This window comes from Carcharhinus amblyrhynchos, chromosome 15, assembly GCF_965287045.1.
Source record: "Carcharhinus amblyrhynchos chromosome 15, sCarAmb.v2.hapA, whole genome shotgun sequence".
Classification (NCBI taxonomy): Eukaryota; Metazoa; Chordata; class Chondrichthyes; order Carcharhiniformes; family Carcharhinidae; genus Carcharhinus; species Carcharhinus amblyrhynchos.
Window position 1 is genome coordinate 78,217,247 of NC_137338.1, and position 19,395 is coordinate 78,236,641.

At 52.2% G+C, this 19,395-nt stretch overlaps 1 protein-coding gene across 3 annotated transcripts; it reads left to right on the forward strand.

The window, feature by feature from the left end:
* The first annotated feature begins 1,974 nt into the window (after window positions 1-1,974).
* slc35a2 (solute carrier family 35 member 2) lies at window positions 1,975-17,202 on the forward strand. 3 transcript variants are annotated; one of them, XM_080204304.1, is made up of 5 exons: window positions 1,975-2,082; window positions 4,374-4,556; window positions 6,931-7,082; window positions 9,305-9,960; window positions 16,392-17,202. In XM_080204304.1, exons 1-5 carry the CDS (start codon window positions 2,019-2,021, stop codon window positions 16,417-16,419), a joined length of 1,083 nt encoding a protein of 360 aa, XP_080060430.1. In that variant the 5' UTR covers window positions 1,975-2,018; the 3' UTR covers window positions 16,420-17,202. The 3 variants fall into 3 exon arrangements, with proteins under 3 accessions (XP_080060430.1, XP_080060431.1, XP_080060432.1); XM_080204305.1 differs by lacking the exon at window positions 1,975-2,082 and adding an exon at window positions 2,105-2,231; XM_080204306.1 differs by lacking the exon at window positions 1,975-2,082 and adding an exon at window positions 2,531-3,165.
* Window positions 17,203-19,395: the final 2,193 nt, after the last annotated feature.

Sequence of the window (19,395 nt, forward strand, 5' to 3'; positions counted from 1 at the left end):
GCAGTGGTTCGATCACACTGTGATGCACCCTGTGGTTGAATGGCCGAGGAAGAAGTGGTGGTGGAGGGACAGAGTGGGTGTGAGTGCTCGCTGGGGCTGCATCTTCGGGGGATCTGAGGCGGGCTGCGGGTTCTGCTGGATGGCCGGGGGTCAGCACGATGGTGGGGCACACACCCGGGGACCGTCGGTACGAGGCGGTCGTTGGTGCCGAGACTAACTCTGAATTACCGTGTCGGTTTGAGTACTCAGAGTCCTCCCAGCACTGAAGGAGGCCATTCAGCCCATCGATCACCTGCCAAATGAACTACACGTGTATTTATGGTGCTTTGTACATGCTTAATACAATTAAACACTAGTTTATATTTCAATCTGCGGTATGATGTGTGTGTGTGAGTGTGTGTGTGTACACAGGAAGTGGAGGAGGCCATTCAGCCCCTCAAGTCTGTTACACAGGAACAGGAGGAGGCCATTTAGCCCCTCTCAAGCCTGTTACACAGGAACAGGAGGAGGCCATTCAGCCCCTCTCTTTCGAGCGTGTTACACAGGAACAGGAAGAGGACCATTCAGCCCCTCTTGAGACTGTTAGAGGAACAGGAAGAGGCCATTCAGCCCCTCTCAAGCCTTGAGGGTTGAATGCCTTTCTCCTGTGTCATGCCCAGTACAAATTGCTGGCAAACAGTGTCACCTAAATCTCGGCTCAGCAACAGTGACTCGGACGCAGTCAAGGCAGAGGTTGGAGGAACAGGAGGCCAGCAATGAAGGGGGAGCTGTCCCTATCAACACAGAATGGCACAGCTTAGGAGGCCATTCAGCCCATCGAGCCCAGGCTCCCCCTTTGAAAGAGCTCTGTAATAAGTCCCACCCTGAATGTTTCCCAGAGAAGGGAATGCGAATAACTGACAAATTGACTGGAAGATGTGCATTTCCTTAGCACCTTTTATGACCAGTGAACATCTCAAACTACCTCGCAGCCAATGAGCTATCTTTTGGAGGGCAGCCACTGTTGTAACACAGGAAAAGTGGCTGCCATTTTGTGCACAGCAAGCTCCCAAACAGCCAATGTGAGGAAGAGTCTCCATGCACCCCCCCCCCCCCAAACAGTCGCTCTTCTTCCAGTAGTTGCTGTGGGATCTTTTACATGCACTCAAAAGGGGAGCTGGGGGCCTGGGGTTCAACATTTCCTCCTGAGAGGGAGAGAGGGAGGGGGAGAGAGGGAAATGTGATCAAAGCGTTGAGCAAAAGGTAGAGTTGGATTGCGACAGGTAATGGTAGGGTCAAAAATGGACACCAAACACTCCGACAATTCTGCCTCTGCACCCACCCTTCTACCCCCCTGCTGCTGCTCCCAACCCACTTCGAGACTCAAGGTAACATTTGCCACTGCCTCGCGATGAGCAACGCCACGGGAGGTTCACTGATGTTTAAATTTGCTCATCCTGGTCGGCAGGCGGCGCTGTGGTTAGTTCAGTGCGTTCGTAGTGCCGGGAGACATTGGCGTTTGTTTTGAGCATATTGATGACTCCTCCTGTACACTGGAGGGCGCTGCAGGCACTACTGCACATGCGGACTACGCAGCCAGAGCCGCCGGACTTTGCGCATGCGCACTAGGCAGACAAGGCTGCCTGTTGTTATCCATTCCGGCCTGCCGGAGGCGCTGCCGTCGGCGCCACGCATGCGGATTCGACAATTCAGTGTACCTGCTGTTAGCCCCTCCATGCCTGCCGGAAGCCTCTGCGCCTGTGGACTGGACAGCCTCGGCAGCTACTATTCGACCCTCCCAGCCTGGTGGTGGCGCTGCTGCCATTGTCGCGCATGCGGACTGAGCAGCCTGAGCATCTACTTTTCGACACTCCCAGCCTGGTGGTGGCGCTGCTGCCGTCGTCGCGCATCGGACTGGTTCCGGTTCTGGGCCCGCCTCTCCCGGAACTGGGAGGAGAGAAGGAAGGGAATACGGGGACGGGAAAGGGAGGGGAAGGAAAGGGAAGGGACCGAGGTGGAGGAAGTTGCCAGTCGCCAGCATGGCAGGTGCCGAGGTGGAGAAGGCGGTGGAGAGCGGCGAGCCGGCGTCTCGGCGGCTGACGGGTGAGGGGAGGTCAAAGGGCACGGGGGGCGAATGTCGTCTTCACGACATTCCAATCCATTTTCCGGCAATTGGGACCACTTTTAGTCCTCCTCCTCCTCCTCTACCCTGGTGATGTCCCCTTGGTGCACAGCAAGATCCCAGTGGCAGGGTAAGGGATTTTGGGGGCGGGGATGCTGGAGATGCAGAGTATGGGAATGGGGGGAATACTGGAGTTGCAGAATAAGATTCCACAGGCAGGGAATGTTGGACTTGCAGAGTAAGATCCCACAGGCAGGGTAAAGGAATGCGGGTGTGCTGGAGTTGCAGAGTAAGATCCCACAGGCAGGGTAACGGAATGGGAGGATGCTGGAGATTCACACGATTCCAGTGGCAGGGTAAGGGATGCGTGGGTGAGGAGTTGACATTTGCTGGGGGGGTGGGGTAAGGATGTTGTAGATACACAGCAATGTCCCAATGGATGGGTGGGGAGGTGTTTTATTTTGGAAAGGAAGTGTATTGGATTTACACAGTAAGATCCCACGCGCAGGGTAAGGAATGGGTGTGCAGCCTTTTTTAATGGGGGGTGCTGGGAAGGGTCAGAGATGCCCAGTGATAATCCCAAGGGCGGTGTTACAAATCGATAGGAGTCCAGCCTTTTTATATTTTTGGTGGGTGGTTGTTGGCACAGTAAGATCCCATGGTAATGTTGTATTTAACAATGGAGGATGTGGGGGTGGCCTGTGTTAACATTGTTTGCGACTGACTGACTGACCGTACTGATGTTTTCTGCGTATGGGAGGACGGAATAGGAGAAGCGGCAGTTTTCCATCCAGCAGGTTGCTCAATAAGATCCCATAAGCCATGTCTGAGGGTGTGTCAGGAATCAAACCAATGTCATCATCACATATCATAAAATGTACTGGCTCAAAACAGTCTTCGTAGAGAGAGACAGGTGAGAGAGGGAATCCCAGAACTTGGGGAATCCGCGGCAGCTAAAGGCACTGCTGCTAATGGTGGAGTGATGAGAATCGCGGGATGTTCAAGAGGCTCGAATTAAAGGAGTGCAGAGATCTTGAAGATCAGCAGTGAAAATTTAGTTTCTGGTAAATGGTTAATAATAGCTTTAAGATGACATGATGATATCTGAATTACAATAGAATGGAACACACCTAAGTACTACTCAATGGCAAACAAATCTGATGTTCCTGCATTATTCACAGCATAGCGTAGATACAGAATAAAGCTCCCTCTACACTGTCCCCATAAAACACTCCCAGGACAGGTACAGCATGGGGTTAGATACAGAGTAAAGCTCACTCTACACTGTCCCCATCAAATACTCCCAGGACAGGTACAGCATGGGGTTAGATACAGAGTAAAGCTCCCTCTACACTGTCCCCATCAAATACTCCCAGGACAGGTACAGCACAGGGTTAGATACAGAGTAAAGCTCCCTCTACACTGTCCCCATCAAATACTCCCAGGACAGGTACAGCATAGGGTTAGATACAGAGTAAAGCTCCCTCTACACTGTCCCCATCAAATACTCCCAGGACAGGTACAGCACAGGGTTAGATACAGAGTAAAGCTCCCTCTACACTGACCCCATCAAATATTTCCAGGACAGGTACAGCACAGGGTTAGATACAGAATAAAGCTCCCTCTACATTGTCCCAGCAAACACTCCTAGGACAGGTACAGCACGGGGTTAGATGGCCTGTTAAATGATGAATACTGGAGAAAGATTGCTGAGCAGAGCTGGTGGAATTTAAATGTAGTTAATGAAATCTTGAATTATGAAGCTTGTCTCAGTAACAATGACCGTGAAACTATCATCAGTTTGTAAAAAAAATCATCTGGTTCACTAATGTTCCCTTTAGGGGAAAGGAAATCTGCCACCCTTATTCCAGACTGGTCTTCACGTGACTCCAGTTGAGTCCCAGCCCCCAACACACAGTAATGTGTGGACTCTTAATCGTACCCTGAAATGGACCCTCATGCGAATCCCTCTTCAAAGGGCAATTAGGGCTGGCCTTGCCATATCACATTCTGCATTCTGTTGCCTTTTGTCTCCGAGTGTCAACTTCTCCCGGGGTCATCCGGAGCGTAATTGTCACTCCAAAGGCAAATGGTGTAAAAAAATTACCTGAAGCATTCCACAGCTGTGGAGCCTGGGTGGCCTTCGTTACATGGGAGGTCATCTGCCACACAGGAAGATCCCGTGAGCAGCAGTATGTTTGACGACCAGCTGGGAAGATTGGTACTCAACCCTTCACTAATGCCTCGCCGTTGTATTCTTCCTCTCCTGCAGCCAATGAGAAATTGAAGTACGCCAGCCTGGCCGTCCTGGTGATCCAGAACGCTTCGGTCATCCTGTGCATCCGCTATGTTCGCACCATTCCCGGGAACAAATTCTTTTCCACCTCTGCCGTGGTGATGGTGGAACTCGTCAAGCTCGGAACTTGCCTGATTCTGATTCTCGGGCAGAAAAGAGGTGAGCCGTCGCCACGTTTTTTTTGTCTGCACACTCTCTCATCTGTCCCATGGCGTTGCTCCCCATTAGAGTGTTTACACTGTGTGTAAGGGACCAATCATTCTGCCGCGCAGGTGGCGCTAACTCTTCCCCCTCCACCTCTCGGGTATGAGGTTCTGTTGCCAAAATTCTGTCCAAGCTTAAGTTCGGTGCCATGCTGCATGTTGTGGTCACTTACAGCGAAATTGCCATCTGTCTCCCTGCAAGCACCAGAGTTCTTTTCGGCCCACCTCAAGGTCATCTGGAGCATAATTGCCATTGCGATGATGAATGGCCAGGTGTAGAATGACCCAACCTTCGCCCAAGGGGGGAAGAGGACAAGCCCCAAAGAGGGGCTCAGGAGCAAAGGGACCCGGGGCAGATGTGCACGAATCATTGAAGGTGGTGGGATATGAACAAGAGTCAGGAGGAGGCCACTCAGTCCCTGGGGCCTGTTCTGCCGTTTAATAAAATCGTGGCTGATATGATTATAACCTCAAGTCTGCAACCCAGTCTCCCCTCCCCCATAACCTTTCATACCTCCTCGCTAATCCAGAATCTATCCACCTCTGCCGTAAAATATTCAAAGACTCTACTTCTTCCCCCTCTTCCTTCTGAGGAAGAGAGTTCCAGAGACACACCACCCTCTGAGCAAAAGCCTGATCTCTATTTTAAATGGGTGACTCCCTTGTTTTTAAAGACTCATTCCCACCCCCTCCTACTTCTAGATTCTCCCACAAGAGGAAACATCCTCTCCACATCCACCCTGTCAAGAAACCCCCTCAGGATCTTAAAGGTTTGGATCGAGTTGCCTCTTACTCTTCTAAACTGCAGCAGATACAAGCCTAACCTGTCCGACCTTTCCTCATCAGACAACCCGCCCATTCCAGGGATGGGTCTGGGAAACCTTCTCTCAACCACTCCCAACACATTTACATCCTTCCTTAAATAAGGAGACCCCGTACTGTACACAATACTCCAGATGTGGTCTTAACAATACTGTACAAAATACTCCAGATATGGTGTCATATATAGTGTACACAATACTCCAGATGTGGTCTCACCCATACTGTACACAATACTCCAGATGTGGTCTCACCCGTACTGTACACAATACTCCAGATATGGTCTCATATATAGTGTATACAATACTCCAGATGTGGTCTCACCCATACTGTACACATCCACTCTCCTGTCCTTTCCCTGTAACCCTCGATTCCCTTACTGATCAAAAGTCCATCTATCTCAGCCTTAAACATACACAATGATTCTGCCCCACAGCTCTCTGTGACAAGAGGTTCCGAAGGCTCTCAACTCTCAAGAGAATAAAATATCTCATCTCAGTTTTAACTTGGAGCCTCTTTATTCTGAGACTGTGCCCCCTGGGCCTAGACTTTCCCATGAGGAAGGGAAACATCTTCTCAGCATTTACTCTGCCAAGCCCCTTAAGAATTCTCTACATCTCGATGAGATCATCTTGCATTCTTCCAAATTCCAGCAAGAAGAGTCTCCAACTTGTGTACCCTTTCCCTCACAACACTGGGGTGGCACAGTGGTTGGCATTGCTACCTCACAGTGCCAGGGACCCAGGTTTGATTCCTGGCTTGGGTCACTGTCTGTATGGAGTTTGCGCGTTCTCCCTGTGTCTGTGTGGGTTTCCTCCGGGTGCTCCGGTCTCCTCCCACAGTCCAAAGATGTGCAGGTTAGGTTGACTAGCCATGCTAAAATTGACCCGAATGTCAGAAGATTGGCAGGGGTTACAGGGAAAGGGCCTGGATGGGGATTGTGGTCGATGCAGACTTAATCTTTTTCCCAATGAAAGGAGGTGGAAGAGAGCATGTCTGGGGTGCATTGGGACCTCAGTTATGCTGGCTGCTTTGCTGAGGCAGCGGGAAGTGTAGACAGAGTCAATGGATGGGAGGCTGGTTTGTGTGATGGACTGGGCTTCATTCAAGACCTTTTGTAGTTCCTTGCTACAAAAGGTAGCAAGGGCAGAGCAGGGGGTATACCGAGCTGTGATACAACCGGAAAGAATGCTTTCTATGGTGCATCTGTAAAAATTGGTGAGAGTCCTAATGGACATGCCAAATTTCCTTCGTCTTCTGAGAAAGTAGGGGCGTTGGTGGGTTTTCTTAACGATAGCATGTTGATGTGTGTAAGTGGGGGTGGGACAGTTGGATAAACACACGAGGGAGAAAGGAATATGGAGGATGCTGGAGGGGGGATAAATTAGGGGGTATGGGTGTGGGGCAGAAACGCCGGTATGGAGCAGAGGGACCGAATGGCCTGTTTCCAGGGGAGCTGTAGGATTGGATGGAGGAATGGGGGTTAACAAAAAGGTCTTTCCATCTTCCAGGAAACGTGAAGGAGCTCGTAATCTACCTGTACAATGGTCTTGTCGTGCAGTATGTGGACATGTTGAAAATGGCGGTCCCATCGCTGATCTACACTCTGCAGAACAACCTACAGTACGTGGCCATCTCCAACCTCCCAGCCGCCACATTCCAGGTACGCTGTAGGCATTTCACCAGCGGTGCTCGGTTTTCACACCTCCCCCACCGCCGGTTAGATCCTCTGCTGACCTATTTTTACCCCCCTCCCCCTCATTCCCCCAAAGAGCCTTCACCTGCTGGCACTTTGATGTGACACAGTGGTGAGCACTCACAGCGCCAGGGACCTGGGTTTGATTCCCAGCCTCGGGTCACTGTCTGTGTGGAGTCTGCGCATTCTCCCCGTGTCTGCGCGGGTTTCCTCCGGGTGCTCCGGTTTCCCTTCTCAGTCCAAAAGATGTGGAGGTTAGGTTGATTGGCCATGATAAATTGTCCCTTGGTGTCAGAAGGATTAGCTAGGGTAAATGTGTGGGGTTACAAGGCTAGGACCTGGGTGGGATTGTGGTTGGTGCAGACTCGATGGGCTGAATGGCCTCCTTCTGTACTGTGACGCATGAGGCATCGCTTCCACTCCACTAGATAGGAACTTTGGGCCAGGAGGGAGGGAATTGAAACTGCGCTGGCCTCCCATCGCTGAATCCTCCTCCATGTGGGCAAGAATCCGTGTGTTAGATTATTGGTGTGAAAAGACGTTGCGTTCCTCTTCCTTTCAAAACAAATATTGGGATTTCGGGAGGGAATGTTCCCAGTCATTGTGTCCAAGTTCAAATGCAGCAAGACCTGGACAATATCCAGGCTCGGGCTGACAAATAGCAAGTAACATTGGTACCACACAAGCGCCAGGCAATGCCCATCTCCAACGAGAGAGGATCTAACTATCTCCCCTTGACATTCAATGTCATTCCCATCGCTGAATTCCCTCCCACTATCAACATCCTGGGGGTTACCATTGACGAGAAACTGAACTGGACCCAGCCATATAAATACTGTGGCTCCCAGAGCAGGTCAGAGGCTGGGAATCCTGCGGAGAGTAACTCACCTCCTGATTCCCCCCAGAGCCTGTCCACCATCTACAAGGCACAAGTCAGGAGTGTGATGGAATACTGTCCCACTTGCCCTGGATGAGTGCGGCTCCGACAACACTTGAGAAGCTCAACATCATCTTTCATGTGACCTGGATGTTGCTGGCAAGGCCATCACTTTTATCCCCCATCCCTAATTGCCCTCTTGAGAAGGTGGTGGTGAGCCGCCATCTTGAACCATCACAGTCCTGTGTGGTGTAGGTACACCCATGGCGCTGTTAGGGAGGGAGTTCCAGGATTTTGACCCAGTCACTGAAGGAATGGCCGATTATATGTGTGTGTGTGTAGGGGGCTCGGAGGGGGAACTTGCAGGCGGTGGGTGTTCCCCATGGCGTCTGCTGCCCTTGTCCTTCTAGGGGATAGAAGTGGCAAGTTTGGGCGGCGCTGTCAAAGGAACCTTGGCGAGTTGCTGCAGTGCATCTTGTAGACGGTACACACTGCTGCCGCTGTGCGTCGGTGGTGGAGGGAATGAATGTTGAGGTTGGGTGGTTAGTGTGTCGATCGAGCGGGGTCGGGGGGCTGCTTTGTTCCGGATGGTGTCGAGCTTCTCGAGTGTTGTCGGAGCCGCACTCATCCAGGCGAGTGGGAGAGTATTCCAGCACACTCCTGACTTGTGCCTTGTAGATGGTGGACAGGCTTTGGGGGGAGTCAGGAGGTGAGTTACTCTCCACAGGATTCCCAGCCTCTGACCTGCTCTGGGAGCGGCAGTATTTATATGGCTGGGTCCAGCTCAGTTTCTGGTCAATGGTAACCCCCAGAATGTTATTAGTGTGAGGGGGTTGGCCGGGTGGAGTTTGGAAATATATTGGTTGTTCCTTCATTGGGGCTGGGTCACAATCTAGAAAAAAGAACAGTGCAGCATAGGAATAGGCCCTTCGGCCTTCCGAGCTGCGCCGATCACGTTTACCTATCTAAACTAACCACTCAATTTCCCATTTGTTCATATGCCTACCAAGATAAGATGCCTATCCTGGAGTTCCCTCCCTAACAGCACTGTGGGTGTACCTACGCCACATGGGATCGCAGCAGATTCAAGATGGCGGCTCACCCGGCACCACCTCCAGGGGCACTTGAAGGCTGGGCCAGCCAATGATGGCCACATTACCACCACCACCACCCCCCCGCCCCCCCAAGTTGATTGAATGAAGCGCCAAGCGGGGCCAGAGGTTGGTGGGAAGGGGGAGGTGGGTGGGTAAGCTGACTGTAGATTGACGCCGGGCATCTTTTGTTTCTTTATTTCTCGACCGGACGTTGGCAGGTCATGTACCAGTTCAAAATCCTGACCACGGCGCTCTTCTCCGTCCTGATGCTGAAGAAGAGCCTGTCGCGACTGCAGTGGGCCTCGTTGGTGATCCTCTTCGTGGGCATCGCCATCGTGCAGGTGACCCAGGAGGAGGGGCGGGCGGGCAAGGACCGGGCGCCGGGCCAGAACTACCTGGTGGGGCTGCTGGCGGTACTGGTGTCGTGCATCTCGTCCGGTTTCGCCGGTGTCTACTTTGAGAAGACGCTGAAGGGCACCTCAGCTTCGGTCTGGCTCCGCAATGTACAGCTGGGCATCTTCGGCACGCTACTGGGCCTCCTCGCCATGTGGTCCAAGGACGGGCCGGCCATCGCCGAGAAAGGCTTCTTCTTCGCCTACACACCCATGGTCTGGTGCGTGGTTTTTGACCAGGCCCTGGGCGGGCTGCTGGTGGCCGTGGTGGTCAAATATGCCGACAACATCCTCAAGGGCTTTGCTGCCTCGCTCTCCATCATCATCTCCACCGTGGCCTCTGTCTATTTCTTCGGTTTTAATGTGGACGTGTACTTTGTGGTGGGCGCGGGCCTGGTGATCGGTGCCGTGTACATGTACAGCCTGCCCAAGCAGCCCCCGGCTAACCCCCTCACCCAGGAGCCCGACTCGTACAACCTAAAGTTAGTCATCAAGTGAAGACACAGGAATCCAATCCAGACATTGTCTGACCCAAACCCACACACTCACTCCCTCTTTCTCTGTACCTTGTGTAACAATTTCCTGTCTGTTCTCCCTCTCTATCTACATCTCCCTCTCTTTCTGCATTTCCCTCTGCCCCCCCCTCCTCCTCCTCTGTCTCTATCTCACCCTCTGCCTCTCTCTCTCATCCCCTCTGCGCCTCCCCCTCTCTTTCTGTCTCTCTCCCCCCTCTCTCTTTCTGTCTCTCTCCCCCTCTCTCTTTCTCTCTCTCCCCCTCTCTCTTTCTCTCTCTTCCCCCCCCCACTTCCCCCTCTCTCTTTCTCTCTCTTCCCCCCCCCACTTCCCCCTCTCTCTTTCTCTCTCTCCCCCTCTCTCTTTCTCTCTCTCCCCCTCTCTCTTTCTCTCTCTCCCCCTCTCTCTTTCTCTCTCTCCCCCTCTCTCTTTCTCTCTCTCCCCCTCTCTCTTTCTCTCTCTCCCCCTCTCTCTTTCTCTCTCTCCCCCTCTCTCTTTCTCTCTCTCCCCCTCTCTCTTTCTCTCTCTCCCCCTCTCTCTTTCTCTCTCTCCCCCTCTCTCTTTCTCTCTCTCCCCCTCTCTCTTTCTCTCTCTCCCCCTCTCTCTTTCTCTCTCTCCCCCTCTCTCTTTTCCCCCCTTTCTGCCTCTCTCTCTCTCTGGGGTGTGGACAGCCTCTCCTGCCTCCGAGGCATATGGTGCTTGCATGCCTAGTGAAGTGGGTGGGGATTTTTTTTTGTTGTTGTCTTCCTGGACACGGTGAACCAAAGGGGGTGTGCAGTATGGTCGCTGAGATTCCCTGAAATGTGCCGTCTGCTCCGACCCCTTGTTTGTCGGGTGGCTGGGGTCAAGGGTCAGGCTTCCTGGTTGTGGATAATGAGACTTGTTAATGGGCATTATTATTGTGACTGACTAAGGGGCTGGTTGGTGGAGGATTGGGTGTTTTTAGATTGCGATTAGATTTAATGGTGCGTGGCATTACCTCTCTGGGAGCGCTGAAGAAAGGGAGGGAGGGGAAAAGACTTCTTTAGCTTACTGGGGACAAGGGGACTTGAACTGGTTCATGTTGGGAGGGGTGCAGGTCACTGGGAGGGGCATCAGATCAGCGATTGTGGGGGGGGAGGTGGAGTGGGGGATTTTTTTATTTTGGGAGGCCCTTTAGGATAAGCCCCTCCCTGTCAAACCACCCAGAGATGCTTGACATTGGTGCCAGCTATTCGACTGTGAGTCCATCGCAGGCAAACACAAATCCTCCTCCCCAGAGTTAGCCACCTGGGGCATGGGATTTGTGGCACCAATTCTCCCCTGAGGTACCGGATCCAAGGACACTAACTTGCACTGAGCATGGGGATTCACTGACACTAACTTGTACTGGGGTAGGGCATCCCTGTGGACTGGCCCTTACTGGGGGACAGTTTCTACACATAACTGACTCTCACTGGGATACAGGTTCCACACACACTGACTCTCACTGGGGTAACGGTTTCATTGGGGAATGGTTTCATACACATTGACCCTCACTGGGGTACAGGTCCCACACACACACTGACTCTCACTGGGGTACAGGTTCCACACACACTGACTCTCACTGGGGTACAGGTTCCACACGCACTGACTCTCACTGGGGTACAGGTTCCACACGCACTGACTCTCACTGGGGTACAGGTTCCACACGCACTGACTCTCACTGGGGTACAGGTTCCACACGCACTGACTCTCACTGGGGTACAGGTTCCACACGCACTGACTCTCACTGGGGTACAGGTTCCACACGCACTGACTCTCACTGGGGTACAGGTTCCACACGCACTGACTCTCACTGGGGTACAGGTTCCACACGCACTGACTCTCACTGGGGTACAGGTTCCACACGCACTGACTCTCACTGGGGTACAGGTTCCACACGCACTGACTCTCACTGGGGTACAGGTTCCACACGCACTGACTCTCACTGGGGTACAGGTTCCACACGCACTGACTCTCACTGGGGTACAGGTTCCACACGCACTGACTCTCACTGGGATACGGGTTCCACACGCACTGACTCTCACTGGGGTACGGGTTCCACACTCACTGACTCTCACTGGGGTACGGGTTCCACACGCACTGACTCTCACTGGGGTGCAGGTTCCACACGCACTGACTCTCACTGGGGTATGGGTTCCACACGCACTGACTCTCACTGGGGTGCAGGTTCCACACGCACTGACTCAAACCCCTGTTCCTGACTAATGCTAAGACAGAATAGTGCCATTCGATTGATTGGAACCTTTGGCAGCCAATATTTGATCCTCGAAGTGAGCTGGGTCTAACTAACTCCCTCCTGATTCCCCTTTCCTGCTATCCCTCCCCCCATCATTCTGATTCCCCAAGTGAAGGCCTGTCCCACAGCCTGACCCCAAAGGCAGCTCCAGATCTCAATCTGCCACATCGAACACTTAAGATCAAAGTAACTTACTGCGGATGCTGGAATCGGAAACAAAAGCAGAAAATGCTGGAAAACCTTGGTCTGAAGGTGCGGGTGGGGGGAGGATGAAGCTTAACGTTCCGAGTCACAATTTATGCTCCCTCTACAAATGCTGAGATTTTCCAGCATTTTCTGTTTTTGTTACCTTGAAAACTAATGTGTGTGCGCGCCTGTGTGCCCCTGTCTGCATGCATACATGCCTGTGTGTGCCTGTCTGCGTACGCGTGTGTCTGTCTGTGTACATGTGTCTGTGTGCGCACATCTGCCTATGTGCATACATGCCTGTCTGCATGTGTGTACCTGCGTGCGTATGTGCATGCCTGTCTGTGTGTGTGCGTGTGCAACTGCCTACGTGTGTGTGTGTGTGGGGGGGGGGGGGGGGGGACAGGGACGGGGGGCTGGTACAGTGCCGCCCGTCTTCCTGGGGCTAGGTGGTGGGCGGGTTGAGGATTTTCTCCCCGGAGAATGTCATCGTCGGTTTTGAGTGCTGGGCAGTCCCGGGACCTCTTAACAGGTGTTTTTTTTTCCACAAAAGTGTTTTGTTTTTAGGTGCACCACTGGGGGGGCGGGTGGTGGACATTTAAGTTCTTGTAGTTTGTGTCCATTGCCTGTAGAGTGGGAAATCGGGGGGTGGAATCTGCATGTGACTGTCTAGACTCAAGCAGAGACGGAGAATCCTGGGGGGCAGGAGTGGGGAGTGGAGAGGGGCCGGAGCGAGAGAGAGAGAAAACTTTAGACCCCCCCAACCCCACTCCACCTTGTGCCAGATCTCCCTCCCTCCCCCACTGGGCCTCATGTCCTTCCCTGAGATTGGGTCTTGTGCTCACGAGCTGACCTGACCACCCCAACCGAACAAAAAAAAAACTCACAGGGGCCAGGGCTATTCGACTTGGGGAGGGTGCGCAACATGACAGCCTGACCTGGGAGTGCATGCTTTACGATAAATATCAGGGTGGTTGGGGGCGGTGGAGGTGGGCTGGTTTGGGGTCAGCTGCCCACTCAGTAGCCCACTTTAACCACCCACCCCCAACCCCGGGAAGAATGGGGGTTGCGATTTAACTATATAACTGAGCCAGGCCTCCAGGGAGGTGCTCGTTCCCGGGGCTTTGGGGAAACTGGGATTCAGAAATTCTCTTCTGAGAGGAAAAAATAATAATTTTTTAATATATATTTTGATATTCTTTTGACAGTAGCAGAGGTGATTATTGATCTATATATATATAATATATATATATATATAAATGACTGTATAAATTAATTCATCAATAAAACAGTTCCGTTTCAGTGTGTTCTGATTGGAGGCAATATGTAAGGATTTAGGATATAGGGAGAAAAGAAAAGGATGGGGGCCGTTTGGCCCTTCTCGGGCCTGCTTCTCCCTTTCAGTACCATCATAGTTGATCTCCCACATCAACACCCCTCTCTTCAGTGTCTGGAAATCACTGCGATGGGAGGCTCGAAAGATTTCCGATTCTCAGAGAAAAGGGATTTCTCAGTGCCTGTGTTTGAAATGCTTCCCCCCTTCCCCCAACTTCCCTACTTATCCCCAGAATGTGCCCTCTCCCCCACCCCGATTCTTCAGCTGGGGGTGGGGGAACAGCTTCTTGGCATCAACCCTGCCACAAATCCCCACCCATTCCGAATGTGATACTTTGCGATGAGCCCAACCTCTTGTGATTGTGAAGCCCGTGGGGTTAAAGGTGGCCCCCTAACATGGAACCTTCTACTACCACCACCCCCCGCCTTCCACACCTTCCCCGACACCCCACCTCTTCCCTCCCCACCCCCTTCTTCCACAATCGTTATCCAGCATCCAAGGGACAGGGCAGAGCTTTTAAAATCTTTCCCTGTTCCCGTTTCTCGCCACCCCCTCACACACAAACAAACGCCTACATTCTCACAGTCGAATGGTGCTGCTCTCTGGGAAGGTGAGGAGGGCAGGTGGGTGGGGTGGGGGCAGCTTCCAGTGGCACGCCTGTCGACACAGACCTGGCGGATGTATCCCCTGCCCCACTTCCCCCCCCCACTTCCCCCCCTTTTCCCCACTTCCCCTCCCCCCCTTCCCCCCCCTCACTCGTTGGCATGTGACAAACCTGCCACTGAGAGGTCCATGCTGGGCGTGAAGGAGGGCAATGCCTCTCTGATCCTCCAGCCTCCTCCGGGGATAGAACTGGGAAGGAGAGGGGGACGGTTGTGCTGAACTTGCTTCGGGTCTCGGCGTACACTCGGTGGGGAGGTGGCTGTGGAGATGGTCCTAGCGATGTGTGAGTCAGCATACGTTAGGAAGGATTGTCAGGCTGCGTGTAAATTGGGGAGTGTGACCCTAATTGAGGTCTTTAAAATGATGACAGGCTGTTGTGAGAATGACTTCCTTGTTTCAGTCTATCTAACATATGGTCACTAAGAAATCCAATCGGGGGGGAGTGAATTGAGGAGAAAGCTCTTTACCCAGGGAGTAGGGAGAGTGTGGAAGTCGCTCCCACAGGGAGTGGTTGAGGTGAATCATGTCGATGTGTTTAAGGGAGGGGAAGCTGGATAAACACATGAGGCAGAAAGGAATAGAAAGATCTGGGAGGTTAAGTATGGGGTGTGGGAGGGAATGATTTAATTTGATTTGATTTATTATTGTCACGTGTATTAGTATTCAGTGAAAAGACTTGCTCCTTGTGCACTATACAGACAAAGCATATCGTTCATAGGGAAGGAAATGAGAGCGAGCAGAATGTAGTGTTACAGTTATAGCTAGGGTGTAGAGAAAGATCAGCTTAGTGTGAGGTAAATCCATTCAAAAATCTGACAGCAGCAGGGAAGAAGCTGTTCTTTGGAAGCTGTCAGTTGGTACTCAGACTTTCGTAAATTTTTCCCGACGGAAGAAGAGAGAATGTCTCTGGTCCTTGATTATGCTGGCTGCTTTCCGAGACAGTGGCAAGTATAGACAGAGTCAATGGATGGGAGGCTGGTTTGCGTGATGGACTGGGCTACATTCACATTTTGTAGTTTTTTGTGGTCTTGGACAGAGCAGGAGCCATACCAAGCTGCGATACAACCAGAATGTTTTCTATGGTGCATCTGTAAAAAAGATCTGTAAAAGTGCTGTGGGGTGGAGGGAGAGCAGGAACATCGGCACAGAGCAGAGGGGCCAGATGCCTCTTTCTGGGCCTCATAATCCTACGGACGCTCGTAATGATGGCCCTCGTTCCTGGGATAAGGCTGCTCAACCTTATCTATTCGGAATAGGTAAGTGGCCTGGGGTGGGGAGGAGGGAACTCTTGAGATGCCAGGGCTGGGTGTGGTCAAGAGCTTGTGAGCTGTGCTGTGTTCTGGTGCCAGTCTGGTTGGAAAGACCGAGAAGCCCACAGGGAGTGGGTGGTGGGCATGGCTGGTGCAACCAACAGACAGGGAACATCCCCTGTGGGTGAGTGGATGGAGATGTGGTGGGATGGGATGATGGGTGGGCTGGAGGTGGTTCAATAAACAGTCAAGGGGGGTGCGGTCACAGTCATTATCTGCGACGCCATCCCACGGCGAAGAGCTCAAGTCTACCGTTGCTTATGTTTAGGATCATCTGTCCAGTTAGGCCTGGCTATGGGGGAGGAGGGGTGGGAGCAACTCCACAGTGTCGTGCAAGATCTGTACCCCCAACATGTTGAACAGCCTACAAAATGGTGGCGAGGATACCCAGAATCCTCTCTGCTCTAGAAACCCCTCTATCTCTCCTACTCGCTGCTCCCCAACCTTTGAGGCCCGATCCAGGGGTTATTCTTCTTCTCAGTGACTGGTGGGGGGAGTGAGGCAGGGTTTTGGAGGAAAAATGGCAGGCTGGGATTAGGAGGGAGAGAAGAGGGCAAAAAGGGGGCAAGAGAGGTGGGAAACGGAAGAGGGCAGACGTGATTAATTAAATTCTTTCTCCCCCACATCCCCTTTCTATTTTTACAGAACCGTCTCGAAGGAGAAGGGCTCATAACGGACAGAAGCACAAAAGGCCGGAAGGGATGTCAGACGATGATTTGCGAGGCTTTGTGTCCAATACCTGTCCTGCCTCACGGGGCGAGCTTTAATATGTTTGCGTGTCGCAGGAGGGGAGAACGAGTTAGGTGGAGAGGGCAGCGGCCGAACTTCACAGCATGAGAGCTCTGAGTGGGCCCTCCCTGCTGCCTCGCCCACCCAGCACACCCTTGCCCACCAGCCCCCGGCCTGCATTGCAGCAGGCATTCCATTTACCAACAGGTCAGCTTTGCAACCTGATATGCTTCCAACTCCCGGAACCCTTCTCCCAGCTTCCTCACCCTCCCGCTCCAATTCTAACTCCCGAGAATTCCCCAGCATCCTTGCCTAGCCTCCTCCCCATCCCCTGCGCTCACACACTAACTCTACCCCGTCCCTCCCATAGAAACATAGATAATAGGAGAAAGGAGGAGGCCATTTGGCCCTTCGAGCCTGCACCAGCATTCATTATGATCATGGCTGATCATCCAACTCAATAGCCTGATCCCCTCATTTCCCCCCCCCTCGTATCCTTCAGACCGCTTCACCCCAAGCAGTTATAACTAACTGCTTCTCGACGTGGCGATGCTGGTGTTGGACTGGGGTAAACGCAGTAACAAGTCTCACAACACCAGGTTAAAGCCCAACAGTTTATTTGGAATCACGAGCTTTCGGAATGCTGCCCCTTCCTCAGGTGAGTCCTGAGGTCACTCACCTGATGAAGGGGCAGCGCTCCTAACCTGGTGTTGTGAGACTTCTTACTGAAAACATTCACCAACAGGCAGGGAACAAGAAAGCTTCTTAAGAACATAAGAACATAAGAAATAGGAGCAGGAGTAGGCCATCTGGCCCTTCGAGCCTGCCCCGCCATTCAATAAGATCATGGCTGATCTGTCGTGGCTCAGTTCCACTTTCCCGCCCTCTCCCCATAACCCTTAATCCCCTCTCTTATCAAAAACCCATCAACCCGCTTCTTAAAAATATTTAGCGAGGCAGCCTCCACCACTTCAACGGGCAGAGAATTCCAGAGATTCACCACCCTTTGAGTGAAGAAGTTCCTCCTCAACTCCGTTCTGAACTGCCCCCCCTTTATCTTGAGGCTGTGCCCCCTAGTCCTACTGTCTTTTTTGAGCGGGAAGAGTCTTTCCACCTCTATCCTATCCATCCCATTCATCATCTTATACGTCTCAATGAGATCTCCCCTCATTCTTCTAAACTCTAACGAGTACAAGCCTAGTTTATTCAGCCTCTCCTCATAGCTCAACCCCCTCAACTCCGGTATCAGCCTAGTAAACCTCCTCTGCACTCCCTCCAAGGCCAAAATATCCTTGCGCAGGTGCGGCGCCCAAAACTGCACACTACTCCAGCTGCGGCCTCACCAATGCCCTATACAGCTGCAGCAAGACCTCCCTACTTTTATATTCAATCCCCCTCGCTATGAAGGCCAGCATCCCATTCGCCTTCCTGACCACCTGCTGCACCTGCAGGCTGGGTTTTTGCGACTCATGCACAAGGACCCCGAGGTCCCTCTGCACCGTCGCCTGCTGCAGTTTTTCGCCACGTAAGTAATAGTCCTTCCTACCATTCTTCCTACCAAAGTGGACCACCTCACACTTGCCAACATTAAATTCCATTTGCCATTTCCTGGCCCATTCGCCCAGCCTATCTAGATCCTTCTGCAGACTCTCCACACCCTCCGCACAATTTGCCTTTCCCCCAATCTTGGTGTCATCAGCAAATTTCGACACCCTACACTCGGTTCCCTCCTCCAGATCATCTATATAAATGGTAAATAGCTGAGGCCCCAGCACCGACCCCTGGGGCACTCCACTAGTCACCAACCGCCAATCCGAATAGCACCCATTGACCCCCACTCTCTGCCTCCTATTTGACAACCAATCCTCTATCCACGCTAACACCCTACCCCCAACTCCATGTCCTCTGACCTTCTGCAGTAACCTCTTGTGAGGTACCTTATCAAACGCCTTCTGAAAATCCAGAAAGACCACATCCACCGGCTCTCCTCTATCCACCGCCCTAGACACATCCTCATAGAACTCCAGTAAATTTGTCAGACACGACTTCCCTTTAATGAAACCGTTGTTCGATGTTTTGGCCTCAACTACTTCCTGTGGTAGTGAATTCTGCAAGCTGACCACTCTCTGGGCGAAGAAATTTCTCCTCATCTCTACCCTAAACAGTCTATCCTGAGACTGTGAGCCCTGGTTCTGGACTCCCCCACCATCGGGAACATCCTTCCTGCATCTACCCTGTCTAGTCCTGTTAGAATTTTATAGGTTTCTACGAGGATCATCCCTTATTCTTCTAACTACAATCCTAACCAACTCAATCACTCTTCATACATCAGTCCCGCTATCCCAGGAATCAGCCAGGTAAACCTCTGCACTCCCTCTAGAGCAAGAACATCCTTCCTCAGATAAGGAGACCAAAACTGCACAAATACTGTAGGTGTGGCCTCACCAAGGCCCTGTAAAATTGCAGCAACACATCCCTGGTCCTGTACTCGAAACCTCTTACAATGAAGGCCAGTGTACCATTTGCCTTCTTTACCTCCTGCTGCACCTGCACGCTTACCTTCAGGGACTGGGAAACAAGAAAACCCAGACCTCGCTGCACATACCCCATCCTCCCCTCCCAACTTACAGCCATTCAGATAATAATCTGCCTTCTCATTTTTGCTATCAATCTGGAAACCTCATATTCATCCACATTATACTACATCTTCCCAGGCACTCAACTTGTCCCGTCCCGCACTCAACTTGTCCCGGTCTCACACTACCCCCCCCACCGCCGTCCCATACACTCCCCCACCCGCCCCCGCATCCGCTGTCCCACACACTCACTCTCCCTTTCCCATACTTTCTCACTCCTTGTCCCACACTTCCCAACCCACATTCTCTTCCCCATTCTGCACTCTCTCTCACTCTTTCTGTTT

Excerpts from the sequence above, each read along its gene's own strand:
- slc35a2 (XM_080204304.1), top strand. The coding sequence starts at position 2,019 with ATGGCAGGTGCCGAGGTGGAGAAGGCGGTGGAGAGCGGCGAGCCGGCG. Across the intron at positions 7,083-9,304 it reads TCCCAGCCGCCACATTCCAG|GTCATGTACCAGTTCAAAAT; the intron begins GTACGCTGTAGG and ends GGACGTTGGCAG. Across the intron at positions 9,961-16,391 it reads CCCGACTCGTACAACCTAAA|AACCGTCTCGAAGGAGAAGG; the intron begins GTTAGTCATCAA and ends CTATTTTTACAG.